General features: G+C 42.4%; 1 protein-coding gene across 2 annotated transcripts in view; it reads right to left on the reverse strand.

The window, feature by feature from the left end:
• MAN1C1 (mannosidase alpha class 1C member 1) overlaps positions 1–18,008 on the reverse strand; it is a 65,724-nt gene that overhangs the window by 29,691 nt on the left and 18,025 nt on the right. For both annotated transcript variants that reach the window (XM_068917087.1, XM_068917088.1), the window contains exon 3: positions 12,937–13,033. In XM_068917087.1, coding sequence (XP_068773188.1) covers positions 12,937–13,033 — 97 coding nt within the window. The remainder of the gene's footprint in view (positions 1–12,936; positions 13,034–18,008) is intronic.

Below are 18,008 nucleotides of genomic sequence, written 5' to 3' on the forward strand. Positions count from 1 at the left end.
ACTAGCAAATAGGTTACAGACCTTTTCAGGAAGATGGAATTTCTCAATTAAGTCTTCACAATTGTCTCATTACAATCCAGTCTTACAACTGCCTATAAATGGTACCTACCTGACCATCCAGGGTTATGAGGTGATGCTACATACTGCAGATGAAGCCTGCAGTACTAGCAACAACAGACCTGACTTAAAGCCTTACACAGTGTCTTATTTATTGAGGCTTTTGTCTGTGAACCTGATAGCTGTAACACAGAGCAACTTTTTCCCTTTATTTAAGGTAAACTAAACAAATTACATCTGAGCAACAAGGTAGCAGTAGAGAGAGATAAAGGGGACAAAAAAGTAGCCTAAGAATTAGAAAAGATCTATTTCTTTTCTTATCAGCACATTCTCCTGCAGACTAAAAAAAAAGTCCACTTGCTTTTGAGCAACCTCATTTTTCTTTGCTTTCCAAACAAACCGCTGCACCCATACTTCAGGGACCTCGGCAGATAGAGCTTCGTATCCAAGGTCATTTTCCTGTCTTCCTCATATTCATCTTCCTCACTCTCCTTCTCCAGGTATCGTTCAAAAGATCATGCCTCGAATACTCTCCAATCCACGTACGCTCCCCAAACATACAGAGCAGGGGGGTGGCTAAACTGAACAACAAAACTGACCTTACAGAGTCCTTGGCCCCCAACGGCCCACGCACACAGCTGTACTGAGCAATGTGCTGTGAGCAATTGTCTCCTCTACTGTCCCAGCCAACCTCAGCTGTGAGCAGCGATCAGTGGCCAGGGCAGCATGGTGGGCACCGACGAGGAGGCTAGTTCCTGATTCAGCCACTCCTTGGTGACTTTCCTACCTTGCAGCAGGGCAGTACTGCTGCAGCAACAGCAGAAATGGGGGTGTCCACTCCAAACCCCCACATCCCAGCAAACCAGCCTCTGTGACTCCATGATACAAATTATCCTTGATTTCAGTTTATGTTGACATGCCAGGCATGATCTGCTCCACTTCATGATTCCTGACAGATTTAGCTGGGGTAGCCGACAGAGCAATCCCTCTGCTGATCCATCAGAAATCCACACATTTTACCAAACACAGACAATGCAGAGGTGACTGCCACCCTGTAGACTTCACATCCAAATCAACTCTAGAACTACAGTGCATAGAACTAGTCCTATGCACTGTAGAGCGGCTACCACCACACTTGCTCCAACTGAGGAAAGGTCAAAGTAGCGATCATTCCCTGAAAAGACACTCAGAAACAGGGGAGCATGCCATCCTGGAGCACATAGCTTAGAAGAGGCAGAGCCTACAGTATGTCTGACTGCACAAAGACACTAAAAGGTGACAACACCTTGAAGGAACCATCTGCCAAATAAGGATGACCCACCTCCCCTCTGAAGGCAGGAAACTCTGAAGAGCAGCATTAGGATGGTCAGCCCAAACATCTGGCCCACAAGACAGCTCAGTCTGTTTTTTGTTGTCAACAGGAGCTGATATTCTGACTTCACAGGAAGTGATAATGAATCACAATTCCACCTGCACTGCACAATGGGTGTTAGCATATGTGCTGCACAGTTTCTAGGTAAAATCTGGCATCAAGCACAGAGAAGCATCGTGAAGTGTTGGCTTTTAGGTTGCTATGATCAGATTTAATACAGAACGGTTCCAGCTGGGATGGAAATAGCTTTTTTGGATTACAAACCGCTTACGTTTTTCAAATATCAATTTCTCCCAAAGAATTAAGTCTATCATTCAAACTGAACTATCAGTGGTAGCTCTCCTCTGAACAACTGATAGGTGAAGGGGTAAGAGGGAGAGGGAGATAAAGAGCACTCGTGCTCATTTAGGAAGTTTAACGTGGAAAAGTAGACCATGTCTGGAGGAGATCAAGCTGGTAGGAGCAGGTTAGCAATATTCTTACCATGCACTTTAAAAAAAAAAAAAGTGTTCAGCATGAAAATGAATCATTTGTCACAGTAACAGCCCTTCAGACAGTTACTTCCTTCAGTTGAGGGAATACACGCTAAGCACCTACTGCCAACTGATGCTAAAGCATTTAATACTTGGCACCAGCTCCCCCAGTTTAATCTTCTTTTCTCCAGTTTCTCCAACCATCTTTCAGCATTTAGTGATCCTCCAACAACAGGCACTGCCCCATCACTGCATGACTCCAAACCTCCCGAAGCTCAAATCAAACTGTTTCTATTTAAAAGTGTCATAGAGGAGGAAGTGGTTTGACTGAGCTTCAGGAACACAATCCTCAGTACAGGAGATATCGCAAATCAACTCTCCACGTGTATCCACTCCGTTTCCCATGATACACAGATTCTATTGCAGGCTGTGCCTGCTAAACTGGAAGTAGTAATGGTTCAAATGCTCCTTTGGGAAAAGGTTTTCTCCTTTGGGCAACAGGGCTCAGATGTCTGTGAAGCAGCAGTCGTTATTTTTGGCAAAGATAGGTAATTTGACAAGCGAGGAGTAATTCTGGTTAGAACAGTTCAAGAAGGTTAAGAGGAAGAGAACAGCAGCGATACTGATAGGGCAAAATACTGCTGGTCTTGGTGTCTGAAATTAATTTCAGACTGAATAAAGGCAATCCGATTATATACTTTTTATTGCTTCTTCTCATACCTCCTTCAGGGCTTGTGTCATCTAATGTGAGGGGTCCCAACAGGCCTATTAAACACACATACCCTATCTAGACCTATTATCTGCAGTCTTCAAGAGACATAGCTAGTAGTTAATGAGCAGAGACTGTTAATTCATCTTAGAATTCAAAGAAGAGAGATTTTGCTATAATAATCAGGAAGAAGGTGTCCTTTCGTCTTCCAAATACACTTCTCAAAAAGTGGCTGTGGCAGATGTGTTATGACAGCACACAGGAGAGATGCAGCTTGTAACTCTAGACTGCATTTTTCACTCAGCAGATAAGATTCATTCTGGAACGGCTTCATGGAACAGACAGTGCATTCTAGTTTGGGAGATAAAAACTGCCCATCCCTAAAGCAGTTATAGCTATAGTCCAGGCAAGCAAATATCACCTCCCATAGTATATTAACAGAAGTGACCTGAGCCTCACACAAGCCTAGTTGTGAGAATGGAATTCAGATGCAGGAATGAAAAAGCCCTTCGCTTCAAAAATAAAGTTAATAGGATTAATTATGCTGTTCAGCGTGCAACTGAACGGAAGGTGTGGGCCTAGACACCTGCTACCAGTTCAAACACTTTTAAGTGCTTAAGTTACTGCTCACGAGGTGAGCTACGGTCACTAATGTTCGTTGTGAAAGAATCTAAATGTATTTTATTTGCGAATGCAGTGGGTCAAGAGAATGCAAATGGTCTGTTACCACGGCTCAGCTGATGAGTAGGAACACATTAAGCCCATGTAACTCGACTGCTTGGAACTATCTGTCCCTATTCTTCTTTTCCGCTCCCATATAGCTGAAGTCACAGCAGCAAGACCCCAAGCTGAAAGACTCCAAATGCTCACTGGTATGTTGCTTGACAGGATTAGACTTCAAAATAATCTGGGCATATTGGGAAAATAGTCCAAAATAATCAGGATGCAATCCAGTGAGGACACACAAAGTATTTCACCCTCAGGGAAGAACTATGAACCACAAAGTATAAGGAACAAAGGGCAGCGCTCTGCAGAAAAGGATACTAAGGCCATGACAAACCACAGTTTCAACTCAACAATACCGTAATGCTGCAATAAGGAGCAAACCCCACCTCAGGATGGTTAACCAGCGTGCACAGCATGCAAGACACAGGGCTCTTGCTCTCCACTCAGCACTGGCAAAGTCTCAGCCAGGACACAGAGTCCACTTCAAGAAACATTTGTCTCCTCTCGAACGTTCAGAGGGGAGCAGCAGCAATGATACACTCACAGAATGTGACCTATAATTAAAGCTGGAAAGAGCTGGGATTGCACAGCCTCGAGGGGAGAAGACTGAAGGGAGCTTGGCAACAGTTTTCAAAGACACAGAGAGATGCTGCAAAGAATCAGAAAGTAAATCATTTTCAGTGTCCATGGGGAGAGGCCAAGAAGTCACAGCTTAACTTTCAGCAGGAGAGCAAGGTCAGACACGAGTACAAGCTTTAAAACTGTAAGGTACTGGAGCAGAACGCCTATGGTGACTTTCCAACATGGGGTAGAGCTTAGGGATGGCCTAAGAAGGGAAGGACTAAATTACCTCCCACTGTTTCTTTTTTATTCTGTGATTACTCAGTAAGATGAATGGGAATTGCAGGTCTCCAAAAAGCCTCATGAAGATGCCCCTTGGGTGCAGCAAAGCAATACTGAGGGAAGGAAGCGCTACGTAAAATGTTTTTTTGATGGCTCAATTCCCTCCCAAAGCTACCTTAGTGACAGAGTACATCACAGTTACAATTTTGGATGTACACAGAAGTCAGGAAATTAAAAATGCTGGTTCCCACAGCAACCAGGATGCAGCCTGCCAAGACAGAAGGAATGTTCTAGCCTAGTCAAAAGGTGTTAATTTTAATGCCTGAAGGCAACTTTCACTTCCAGATGCCTGAAGAGGGCCTCAGCAAAGTCAATGAAAGCTCTATGATCTCCTGTAAGGGAAAAACTTAATTCTCAGATTCCTCATTCCTAAATTGTTGGCTCTTGCCTGCAGAACACAGCACAGATTTGAGTTTGGAAATTAAGATGTGTGAGACAGACAAGTCACAGCTGCCGTGAAGATCACCACCTAGAATTCTGTGATCTTGCAGCAAGCTGCACTTTAATCTGAACATTGTATTTGCATAATTTGTGCCTTCCCATCCTCCAACTCCACTGAAGAAATGTTATTTGAATATGTGATTACATAGAGATATAAGCACTGTGACTAGAAATAGAAAAAACTTAGGTGTTCTAAATTGCATGTTTGTATCAGAGCAAGAATATTCTGAGTATACTGAAATTGGTATGGAAACAAACTCTGCCCTAGAACTTTCTCTTGAACCATCTTCATTTTCCTGAATCATTTTTTTCCCTCCTTTCTCTTGGGAACTGCATAAGTATGTTAGGATGCAGTAGAATTTTTGAGAATAAAACATCACAAGAAGGATGAACAAGTTTAGTAAAGCTACAAAAAAATCTTCCCCGTTTTTCATACTGATGCCTCAAGCAAAGGCTAGGGAATTTTCTTGAACGTCCGAAAAAAATTCTCTCTAGAGACAAGAACAATCTTGAGAGGCTAAAAGAGAGTATTTTTTACAAGTATAAAGGTCTTCAATGAAAAATGCCTACCACAATACTATGAACACATAGATCCAACACTGAAAACAGTGACAACTCTGAAAGTTGATGTCTATGGGATGATATTAAATCCACCGATTAAGAGACTTCTTTCATCCCAAAAGTCACCACAGATGAAAAAAATATTGGAAACAAGTACCTGGAAAAAGTATAGAAAGGGAAATTCTGTAGCAGGAGCCATTCTAAATGGGCTCTCCTGAAGGCAAATAGAAAAATGTCAATATCTATCACTAAATCAGATGAATATCCAATGAGATACATAATGAAGGTGGCAAGAAACTTCAGCAATAGCACAAAAAAAGATACGATATAGCAGTTGAGCTCTAAATGTAAAAATCTAACACAGCAAAGTCAGTTCCAAACCTGCCTAATCCTTCAGAAGTTTCAAGAGTTTCAAGAGGGAATTAAAATCAAAGGGGATAAACAGGCTTTCTGTTCCATGATTTATAGTTACCCATCTCCTCTGAATAAATAAGGAAAAGCTAAATGCAGAGGATAAAGATAACAAAAACGAAGTTTCAAGATACCTCCAACATAAAAAGGCATAGCTAGAAATATACTTCTAGAATATCCTAAACTTGCTCTGCTTCCTTACAAAGTTTCTGGTAGTGCATGTCTGCAGGTGGGTTTGCAGCACAAATTACATAAAGCATCTCATTGTGAATGTGGCTAGAAGATAAATTGCCCTTAAAATTTCTGAAAGATATATTCTGACCAATAGCAGGGATCTCTGCGTTGTCAGGTGCTTCTAATTCGATATTCAGCTCTGTATTATCTGTGTTATTATCAAGTCAGCACAGAGAGGGGCTAGTAAGATGCTTGGAGTTAATGCTGGATGTTAGTTCAAGCCAGGTGGAAGTGCCAAAGCTCCGCTCAGCCTTCGCTATGGAGTTGCCACCAACGCCTCCCAAGCTGGAGAAGAATCAGTGAGTGGTCCAACTACACCCACTCTCAGTTGGCTGCCTTTTAATCACACTCTCAATATCTGTGAAGATTAGACAATTATTTCTGCATAATTAGCATCCGGAATAAGGCACAAACAACATCCATAAAGGGGCCATTTTTCTTTAAATAATGCTTAAATACAAGTTTATTGTATTTCAAAATACACCCTCCAGAGTTGGAAAAAAAGAAAAAAAAATAGTTACATCTTAACAGTTGCATCTTTTCCCCATCTACATTGTAACAGGGCTCCTAAAGCATGGCTTGCTGCTTCCGCACTAGCCTGCTTCTCAACATCTTGAAAAGATGGTCCCCAAAAATACTCTTTAATCATGACATCTCAACAGGATTTTCCTTCTTTTTAGGTTTTCATTTGCTACTTTAATGGCTGTTTCTCTAATTCTTTTTGGTCTCTTTCTCCCCCATTTTGCTGTGCAAAGCTGTTCCGACAAATCCCAAGACACTCTCCTACTTTTAGGCCTAATTAAACTCAAAACTCTGTTCAGGGTCAATGGGAAGTTTATGAAACTCATGAGAAAGCCTGGGATGACTAATGGTTTTACACTGAAATAATGTGAACATTGCCTGGTTTCCTGCTAAAGACAGGCCCAAACCAAACCCTTGCCATCCAATCTTTGCAGCTGCCCTCCTATCTAAAGGACTGAACTGAGGCTGCAGATAGAAACACACAGAGACACTGGAACACGCATCTGGGCTTTGCATCTTGGGCCAAGGGTGTTCCCCATTGAATTTTCTGAGTTTATTTTTACCCGAGATGTAAATCTCAGCTGAGGGGAGATAGACCCATGTGATTCAAATCAAATATTGTCAAGAATCACTGTCACAGTGCAGCTGGTCAGGCCTGGTTCAGCCCCAGAGTAAGGGCTTTGATAGCAAAGGGGTTTGAAGAAGGCCCTAGGGCACTATACCTGACATTAGCAGTTTTTTCCGTTTCAACTATTTAAATGATTATTTCAAGCTGACGAGTTACCACCTGTCAGCTGAGCCACTGTAATAAGCTTAAATCTCTGTGTGAGATTTAGGGTTCAGTGGAGCCCTAATGGTCAAGCTAAGGCTTAAAACAGCATATTTGAAGGAAGCCACCATTCTCAGCCCAACCCAAGGTGAGAGCAGAGCAGATCTCCTCCGACATTAATGACATCCTTGGTGTCTGGAAGGAACAATCTTTAGCAGGTGGAAGCAGAAAAAAAAACACAACAGGGATAAATGTCAGCTCTAACATGAATCATGCTACCAATCTCCAACGACTTTGATATTTGGAGGATACCCTGATTCACTGCTTCATGTTGACAGCAAATAAGTTTGTTGCTACAGATTTCAGTGGCAGCAAAAGCCAACGTCAACTCAAAATGTCCTTCTATAAAATAGTATTCAACTGAGTAATACACTACCAAAGAAAGAAAGAAAGGGAAGAAAAAGAATGGCAGGGAACAACAATGTTCCAAGAGGAACAGAAAGATCTTCATTACAACTGTGGGGAGTGGGGGCTGTATATTTTTCTCTTTAAAAAGCCCATGAAACAATCCGCGTCATGGCATGTGCAATAGGCAGCAGGAATAATTCAGCATGCAAATTCAGAGAACAATTATTACTATTATTATTTTAATCACCTAAAAGGACAGTGTAGGGTTTTCTAATTATGGGATCACAGTGAAAGAGACATAGGTAGAACAGAAAACTGCACCAAGTGTTTGCACAACTGGAGGTTACCATTTATCTTCTGGTAGCTAGAATGCTGCTAAATTAATATTTTCATTCAATTACCTTTCCCAAGTTAAATATTCATACATCAACTCCTGTTGCTCCTAATTGAGGTGGGCACATTTCCTGCTTGCTTCATGGTTTCCTAGTTATGATGAAGGAAGCAACTATTTGGAAAACGTTCGGCTCGACAGGCGAAACTGGATGCTCGAAGGGACTAATTCTGGGACGCAGAGTCTTTTGCATCCAAGTGAACCTAGCACCTGAGCTGGTGGAAAAAGAGCACTCCAGCACACTTCATAAGTTCATGCGAAAGGAGCTTGGTGGCTTAAGTCCAGTGGAAAGACATATCCAATAAAAAACCAGAATCGGTATTAACTGGCAACCTCAGAACAGTCAAGGACTAAAGAGGCTCTCAAGGCTGAGTTACTCAAATCTCCATCTAGATCAGGGATCGGGCAGGTCACAGTGCAGTGAGAAAGTCTGGTACCAATTGCACTGCATTTGCTAGGGAGAGAAAAACTGAAGGATTCTGAATCCCAGTACAATCAGCTGAATACTTTTCTAGAGGCCTCTCTCTCTCGCTATATATACACACACATATCCACAAACATATATATACATATCCACGTGACCACTACTTTTCTTCTCTGGCCTCTTCAATCCCTTTTTAACTTGCAGAGCCAAAAGAGTGCTATTTCCGAGCAGCTGAGACCAATGACCTCCTCTCTTCAAAACAGTCAGGACAGTCCAGGCCAAAGTCCGAGCTGCGTACACAAACACAGCCTAAGCAGCCACTGATTTTCCAAGAACTGTCACCCTGTCTGCGCAGACAGCCCTCTGTACTCTGTCACCAAGAAGTCAAACATCGAACAATACGGAGGGCCGTCCTCGAGGACGGACGCTAAACGTCTTACGTCTTTGAAGCCCAGCTGCTGTTCAAGTTTTGCCATCCAGTTCTGGTGACCTGGCTGCGTCCTAGATGTGACAGTTGTCACACAGATTCACATCAGAGACTCTTCTAGAGCCTCACAAAGATGCACAAATTCAACAATGCTGATAGAAGCAATGGCTCTGACAAGACAGTTCATAATGTTGGGTGCAATTTCAAGGGGGGAGAGAGGAAAAAAAAGGAGGGAAAATCCTAGTTAAGGATTGTAATTTATTCTCCCAAATTTTGCTAAAAGTAATATACTAATGTACAGTTAGAGAAAAATGACTGTCTAACAGCACAGTGAGGTGCCATATTTGCTTGCTGTCACTGATTTCAAAGCAAACTGGCTCAGGTTATAAGTCAAAAAAGGATTCTTCTGTTGCCAGCACTGCACACTTCATGAGATATCTGAAAATCAGGCTTCTTGCCTTATCATTGTTAAAAGACTCTGCAATCAAAATGTAACTGACAATTCAGCTGATGCACGAGCAGAAATAGATGCCAGCTCACTCTCCCATAGCTAGAGAAACTCCGAAAAGCTAACAGGATTTTAAAAACATTTTGTCAGAAAAATAAGTGGCTATGACAGACCCAGGGAGCGGGCAGAATAATAATTCAGCTATCTAATGCTGGATATCACAGTGACAGGTGCATTTCAAGCACTGCGCTACCTAATACGGCTGCCCTCTCCAGAAGTCTCACTTCAAGGAATTCAACATGCTTTACAAACCTCAATTAATTTAACGCTCACAACACCAAAGACAGGAATGATGAGATGCTGGGGTAAGAAGGGTTAAAATAACTAAATCAGCACTTGGAATAAAACATATGCCTGCCAATCTCTAGCCTTCACCCTTAACCGCAAACCCAACCTTTGGCTCAGCTCAGCCATTGTCCTTAGATATCACTCCTAAACAAATATGCTTGGGGCCCGATTCTAACAGTGGCCAGGCACCACGCAGGTCCTTCTCGAGTCAGCTGAAGCTCGGAGAGAAATTTTGCAAATAATTACGAAAACTGCGCACTTGTACCAGGCAGTCACACAGGAATCTTGTGGTGCAGGTTTTACCCTAACAGAGATCATTCTTCCACCTTTGCAGTGTGCTTTGCCCATTCTCATTGCATTCATTTGCATGGAAATCAGCACACGTCTGAGATGGCTGCGAGTTCTAAAAATCATTTACTCCACCAGAGAATGGAAAGACAGGATGTTCAGCATGACATATCTTATCACAGGCATCCCAGAGGAACCAATAATCTTCCTGATAGAACCATGGCTAGTGGGTTTGAGGAAAGGGCTTTCAAGTTGCAATGATTATAAAGGACAGCAATCAGAAGACTTTTATGCAAATAAGCTGTGTCCAGAACACTGGAAAATCTTGATGCAATTGATGCTCTCATGGTATGATTTGGAGAGCATCAATCAAAAGTAGGAATGCAAGACCAAGCGACCAGCGTGGACTAAAGCCAGTGATGTGCAACACTGCCTTCCAGTGTAAGTAGCAGCCCAGCTGCTGCACTGGTTAGTGGGTAAATCTGGTTTCCGGGTATGAAGAAGTATGTAAATTGCACAGATATTCTCCCAGATGTGAGATGCCACCCTCCAAAGCAGAACATGAAGGAGATTAACTAGTGTGGAGATACAAGAGGATTTTTTCTGCCTGTGATTCTCCTGCCATCAGGGTAGATGTGGGGAGGGGATGCTAGCTCATGGCTGTTCAGTTGCAACAGAAGCAGAACACTATGAAGGAGCAGAAGGTGAATGTTTATTTTGTATTTCTACTTTGATTAGAAAGAATATTTGATAAAGAGCAGCTCCCCCACTTCCGTCGGGGTGAGGCTGCTAAACGGAAGGCTAGGCTACGAGCGAGCATCACATCCACAACAGGAAAATGTATTGCCCTTCAAGAACTTGATTGCTTCTCACTCACACAAACATATTTGAAAATAGCCCCAAAGAGGTTCCTTCCCTCCCACACAAAGCAGCTGCAGAGAAATCTCAGCTTAATGTTGACACTTCCAGCCTGGAGAATACCTGATTTGCCTACATTACATCTGTAATTTGGAACAAAAAAATGCACTATGTGACAGGATGCAGAACAGGCAACAATGAGGGAAGGGAACATGACCCTACCCTAATTTCCGAATGCCTATGAAGACAAGAGGGATAGAGGGCTGCAGCAACAGATCGACTAAAGCTTCAGTTCTTTACCAGCCACAGGCAGGAAGGGGAAAAGCCTATTAAGAGGCTGAAATGTACCATGCAGCTTCTCCTGCAATTTTCTGCAAACCCTTGTGCTCCAAAGTATTTTCCTTGAGCGCACTCACAGACACATTACAAACAAGCATAAGTACTGCCAATTGTTTTAGCACGATAAATGCATTTAAAAGCTTTCAATATTTTTGTCTGTTTACAGGCATGCTCCTTGAGGAATTTTGACAAGCTTGCCAGAATGGAAAAGTTGCAAAACACTTAACTAAGTGCTGCAGTTAATGCAAATTCTCAAGTAAGGAACTTGAGATTTTCTTGGGGTGGAGAGAGAGGAAGGCAGAGGAAGAACAAACCCAAATCACTGCTCCTGACAAAGTCAGACAGGGCAAGAGCAGCGGCTAGTCATTCACAGCCCAGGCTAGTGCAAGGCACGCTTCCCAAACTGCCCTCTCCAGGCACCCCAGTAATCATGAACGCAGCTTCCATGCAACTTTACAGTACAGCACAATCAGACACGAGCTAACTGTCCTATTACTCCTGCAGGATCTAGAGACAGACACCTCACCCTGGGCGACAAAAGGACTTGAGGCCAGTGCCACAAGTAGAACATGGAGGTTTCTCCCAGCACTGTGGTTAGTCCTTCCTTTGCCATCTCCCTCACGGCCATCTGCTTTTGCAGTCCAGAGGCCAAACCGGGCTAATCTACAAGGGTCTAGCCATCCCAGAGGACACCTGAAGGAAGCTATTTCCAGCAGGGGTAGAAACTCTTCCAAACCTCCTCTCTCACACACATCTCAACTCCCTCAAGCTAACGAGGCTTCCTTAGGAGGCTGCACTCAGTCTCCACACACAGCACATCTGTGGTCTTAAAGATCACACCCATGTCATGCACCTGATGTACAGAAGGATTAGGACGTCTATAGAATGCACAGCAGGAATGGGAGCATTTCTTCATACTGTACCAATCCCGTTGGATTTCCCCTGTATTTTCCCCTGGGGAAATACAGTTTGCAGATAGTTTTCTCATTAAAGAACTCTACTTCCACCCTAATCTGGGAGATAAAGTCTGTGAAGCAGAGTCCAACTGAAAGAAGCCAAGAGACCTCCGTACAGCCTGTCTTCTCCAAGGACAGGTGGGAAGGGGCTGCTAAAGCAGATTCTGCTGGCCTTCCCCCACACTCTGCACCTTCTCACCATGGTACAATCTGTGCAGAGAAGGCCAGGCTAGGGCAGAGTGAGCAGGAAATGCTTTGAATGCAAATGAGAAAAAAGACAATTTATATTCCAAAGAGTCAACAAGTATCCCACCAGAACAAGCAGGGGAATAGCACTGAAATTATGCAAGTGGCTCACATAAAAAAAGGTAATCTGCTAAAGAGTAAAATTATACAAGCCAGTAAGCACACAGTATAAAGAGCCTTTATTATTGATTCACTCATTCAATATTTCATGGAATTCACATCTTGCTCAACAGTGGAGCAATGAGAGAGAAAATGCTCAGTTTGGTCAGGTCCTGACGTGTACAAGCTTAGACAAACAGCAGTATTGTCAAGGTTGGACTGACTTCATGTTTTAATAAAGACACTGGTTTTAGCATTGTTCTCAGACACGTTTGGTGCTAGATCTGTACACAAAAGTGACACAGGCTGAGGATTTTAGAGATACTTGCAGGAATGAGATCCCCAGTAAATGGACGTGGGTAAGTAACTCCTAGAAGTTATGTTCAAAGTCGCACCTCTTAAAAACGAAAAGAGGAAAGATCAAAGTCGTTGCAGATACTTTTCTGCATTACAGAGAATGCACCTGACATGAACATGTGACCTTAAAAAAGCAATGAACTTGCACTGAAATTGATGCAGAACTCACCAAACATGTTACCAATGTGGCCATTCTTAGTTAGCGGTCGCAGTTCATTTTTTCCTAGTGCGTACTGTTTGTAGTTATCCCAAGCAAATTTCATCATCTGTGAAAAGAAAAATTGAATTAAAGTGCTTAACAGAACTAAAAGTTTTCTGAGCTTCCGCTCTGGGAAGTGATGGGAGCGTTCCCGTTACCGCTGAACCTGGCAACCGGTGGTCCATTAGTTACAAAAAACATGGTCTGCACCAAACATGAATAAACACTCCTTCAGGCTGTGTTCAGCGCTTTGCCATAGTATGGAGTCTCAAACCCACTGGTTCTGTTGCAGAATTTGAGACATTTAAGAAGTGCAACAGTATCCAACACATTGTGCACATACTGTTTCTTTAATCCTGGGCTGTGCAAACCCAGGGGAAATTTTGGAAAGACCTCTCAGTCTCTGAATTCCTGACCTTATTTGAGAAATTACCAGTATATCAGAACGGTAATTAAAAAGGGATAAAAATATAAGGGCTAAAGCCAATATATCCCTAGGTATAACTCTATCAAAGTGCAAATTCACACACACCCCCCCCCAGCTGCCCACCCAGCAGCAGTTACACGTACAACCTTAGAAAAACAGCACCACTGAGGTAATAATGCATAATGCACCCAAAACCGCAGTGAGTGCGGAGGGAAAAAAAATTTTTTTAAGGATTTCACAGAAACTTTATTTCTATTGATTAATGGAACACCCTCATACAGAAGAAGGGGGAGAACGACAACATTTTGATATCTTCCTATAAAAACTCATTAGTGGTGGCAACAGTGCTTTCTTAAGAGAGAGTCCTGCAGATGGGCTGGGTGATTTCTAAGAAATCCCTTCCAACTCAAACAATTTCTCCTGGAATATTTAGACGTCCTCCTCAGGGTCAGCACATTAACCTTTCCCTGAGGACTGCAAGGCAGTGGGTTTGTGCAAGCTCCAATGCGCACACACCAGCATAGCTTTTTCTGTCCTCCTGCCCCTTTGGCTCTAGCTGGGAGGAAAATTAAACTGACAAGTATCCTCTCTCCAGCCAGGAGAGACTAGGACTTGTCAGCTCCTAAGGAGCACCTTAAATAAAGCTTCTTTTTATAAATCCACAGAGCCTGGCTTCGAGCAGTTTCAGTCCCAGCATCTCAGTGACCTGGGCATTCTTTGACACACTCCTCGGAAAAAAGTCAGATAACAAAGGGGAAGAAGGTGGCTTCAGCAAATCAACAGTATTCTGCACCGCCGCTCAGCAAATATAAGATTCTTCTAAAATACTTCACTCAAACAAGAAATTCGAGAGAAAATGACAGTTTAAAACAAATCATTCCTCAATGAGAGCGCCCCTGTCTAGTGCTCGCAGTAGCATCTACTGCTCTATTTCAGGACCAGAATATGCAGGTTACTTTGGTCTGAAATTCTTACTGTCATTTCAATTCTTACTTTTGCCCTTCCCTCCTTTGCCGTGTGTTTCACAAACTCAACGTAGCAAGCCTCTGGCAGTATCCTCCTTAATTAGCGCAAACACACACAAAGCCACATCACCAGATATTTTTTTATTTTTTAAACATCTAGCTTCCAAAGTAAAGTTTCACAGGGCTGGTCACATGGACAAGGATAAACATTTGCCGAACTGATTGATAACATTCAGACTCCAACAGCACCAGAAGAAGGAAAGCTGGACAAACAAAGCCAACTCAGGTTTTAAAAACTCAGTGTGGGATGAATTAGTCACTAGGGCTCAGTGCTCCGAGGAAACTAAATAATGACCAGGAGGGGGAAGAACCTTCCCTAAAACTCAAACGTGGCCCAGTCATATGACTCGGGGCATTCATTTCATTTTTTCCCAAGTCTCTGGGGTTTCTCAGTGGCAGCATTACTGTAAATGGGAAGTTCTCATTCTTCACTAATGTGACAGGACAGATCCTTAAGGAACTCTGGACTCTCTCTCTGATGGCACCAAGCAAATACTCTTGTGTCTCAGGGCTTGAATCTGAAGCCTACTGCAGGAAAGATGACGTTTCCACAAAGACAGCTTTCCCGCAAAGACAGGGCTCGCGTACCAGAAACAAAAGAGCTGGGCAATCTATTTGGGTCATTGCTCTTCTAGATCTGAACTGAGGAAGAAGGATCCACCCTCCTGGCACATAAGAGGATGTGCAATTGACTATTTTGTCGCATAAAACTCAGAATATTGTAATTCTGAACCAGCCTAATTTTAAGCTGAGTACAAAATTTAAAGTTATTTCCTTCCCTCAAAACTGTTAACCCCTCCATTCTGGAAGGTCAAAACTTTCTTCCTCAAAGTATACAAGAAACCTAGGCGTTTCTGTCACTCTGGCACAGACGGCTTGACAGGATCCAGAACTGCCTGATGCTGTCGTAACAGGCAAGAATACTACCCCCAACAGCTGCTTCAGTTCTGCAGGGGAAATCTCTTCCTCTCCTTCTGTCTTCTCGCACAAGGAGGGACTACATGAGGCCTGCTGACAGAAACCCCACAGTGGCTCACTTCACACAAGACTCCCAAGTGTTATTTGAATAAATAAGTTTTTTCTTCATTTACCTATTCAACCATTTTGAAGTTGCATATGTCATGGTGTTACAAAAAGTTCCACTACGAAATGATTTCTTGGGTAGCCGTGCTAGCTGCAGTGTTTTAAACTTTCCTCCTGTTATAGTCTGAGCTGACAATCAGCCAGACAGGGATGGATGAGATTGGATATGCTGCCTAGACATACTAAAGGGTTGTCAGTTTTCCTTTATGTGAAAAAAATTTCACTCACTGCTTTTAAATTGCGTGTATTTGGGAGGTTAGCTACGTGACGTGGCACCCTTTCATTTTCCAACATCAAACTTTCCTCTCTCTGAAGATGGGCCCAGACACAGCAACCGGAAAAGTTTAAAAGCCAAAAGCATTTGCATCATTCTACTCACTTTGGCTCTCAGCAGCTGTCCTTGCAATCCAAATTTAGCAGTACATCTTCCAAACCACTAAAGAGGATTAATCAAGTTTCTAAGAGTGGGGATTCCACATTTATATACCATACAGAGGACTGAGATCTAGCTCTCGGGAGTTTTACATGGCAGAGGCTCCAAACGCTAGGCTGAAGTTGAAGGGGACAGATCTGAGATGTGCAAAAAACAGAAATCAGCACTGTGAGATGTTTAAGTCTGCTTTCTGATGAAATGCCAAGGTTAGAAGTGAATATTTTATACCATTCTAGCCATGACAGATCACAATACAACAGCATTAAAATTATGCCATTTTAGATGTGAAAGATGACACCAGAACCACAAAAGTTATGCAAATGGATCCATAATTTTAGATTTTGTTCTTACGAATGTGCTGCCTGCCATCTAGTAGACAATTATCAATTTGGCCCTGAAATTCTAATCACCCTGTCTTTCAGCTGATTTACAGCACAGATTTCCAAAATTTGTAATTGAGTTTGTCAGATTGTGCCTTCTTCTCTATGGTCTGTAAGCCACCTTATTTCTGTGAGAGTGCTTCAGCTATGCAATTAGAGTATTTAGATTGATGACAGAGAAGGTAACTAAACTGAATTCTGAAAACCTGCACTACCGCTATCATCATTCTCATCATTCAGGCCACTACTTTTTCTTCTGCTTTTCTCACTCAAAATCCAAAAAAGACCTTACTTTCAACCCATGTATCACATATGGGCAGCTGCCTGCACCCATGCAGAGCCAGGTGCTGAGTGCAAAATCCTGCACCAAGCTGTTTGCAGGTGCAGGGTCTTAGTCTATGTCTTTGCAGGTTAACAACACTGCAGTATCTGGATCACATAAAAACACTGCAGAAGGAGGCTGGGTTAGAATTGCTCTCAGTACATTTTTTATTTAAGGTATGGAAATATTTTTATTTAGAAGTCAGCTTCAAAAATCCTCTTTTAAAGCACTGTGCCAAACAGTGATTGTGCCCCTACAAATGCTGCAGCAGGATACGACACAAGTGTTTAATATTTTCACTGACGCCCCAAACTTCTCCATCTGCTAAACCTAACAAAGATACCACGACTGCACCTACACCATTACTACAGATTTGTCCATTCTCTCATTTCTATTCGTTGTTAGCAAGTCTCAATTCGTTCATTTTCTGAGAAAAGTGGCGTCAGGTCACCACTGCTTCTTGGGCTGGCAGTGCTTTCATGATGCTAGCCCAGGATTATGCAACACAGGAGCCACTGAACAGTCGGGATCTACAATTCTGGCCCATAGGTACTACAGTTCTGATTTTCAGAGGTGCCACAACTCCACTGATTTTCAGTGGATCTGAGGTTATGAAAAAAAATCAGACTCTGGTACGAAAATAGTGAGGAAGAACTCAGACCAAAAAAGGCATTTAGCTAGTTCTATGGTCCAGATAATGGAGAAATAGGACTCAAGATAAAAATCTGACAAAGGAAGCATTTTCTGTAAGATATGCACATCTCCTGTTCTTTAATATATGTAATAACTAAGCTACAGAAAACCCATGGTTTAATGTACTTGTAAAAAGCCGAGAGATCTGGGAAGAAGGGGAAAAAAAAAAATCACACTTTCATTTCCCTTCCTGGGTTACCAAGGACAATTTCAAAATGCAGAGCATTTTCAAATAGCTATTTGATTAGTTTTATCCATCTAGACTGGGATAATTAGTAAATGCTTAAAAGATGAAATCTAAATATACTAACCAGTCAGCCCCTTTCAAAAGCTTCCAAGAACATTTTACAAAGCTGTTATCTTTATAAGATAACCGCTTCTGTGGCTCTGCAGCCTTATTTCTTCAACTCTCCTTCAAATATTTAACTATCAAGCTATCTAAGAAATTTAAGGTTTGGGTTTTCAAAAAGAATATGGGTTTAGTTTTAAGTTCTTTCCCCTTCCCTTCCCATTGCATTCTTACTTGTTTTCCCCCACCTCAAATTACCAGATGTATTTCTCTTCCCTTCTCTGCAGCCGGGAAGCAAATAAGGTGGATGAAGATTAGCTGTCATTATCAGGGTCAGGTCAAATAGGACCTGCTCTTTCCCCCTTTTTAACCTTCCTGGTACCCCAAAAC

This window comes from Struthio camelus, chromosome 23 (genome assembly GCF_040807025.1).
Source record: "Struthio camelus isolate bStrCam1 chromosome 23, bStrCam1.hap1, whole genome shotgun sequence".
Classification (NCBI taxonomy): Eukaryota; Metazoa; Chordata; class Aves; order Struthioniformes; family Struthionidae; genus Struthio; species Struthio camelus.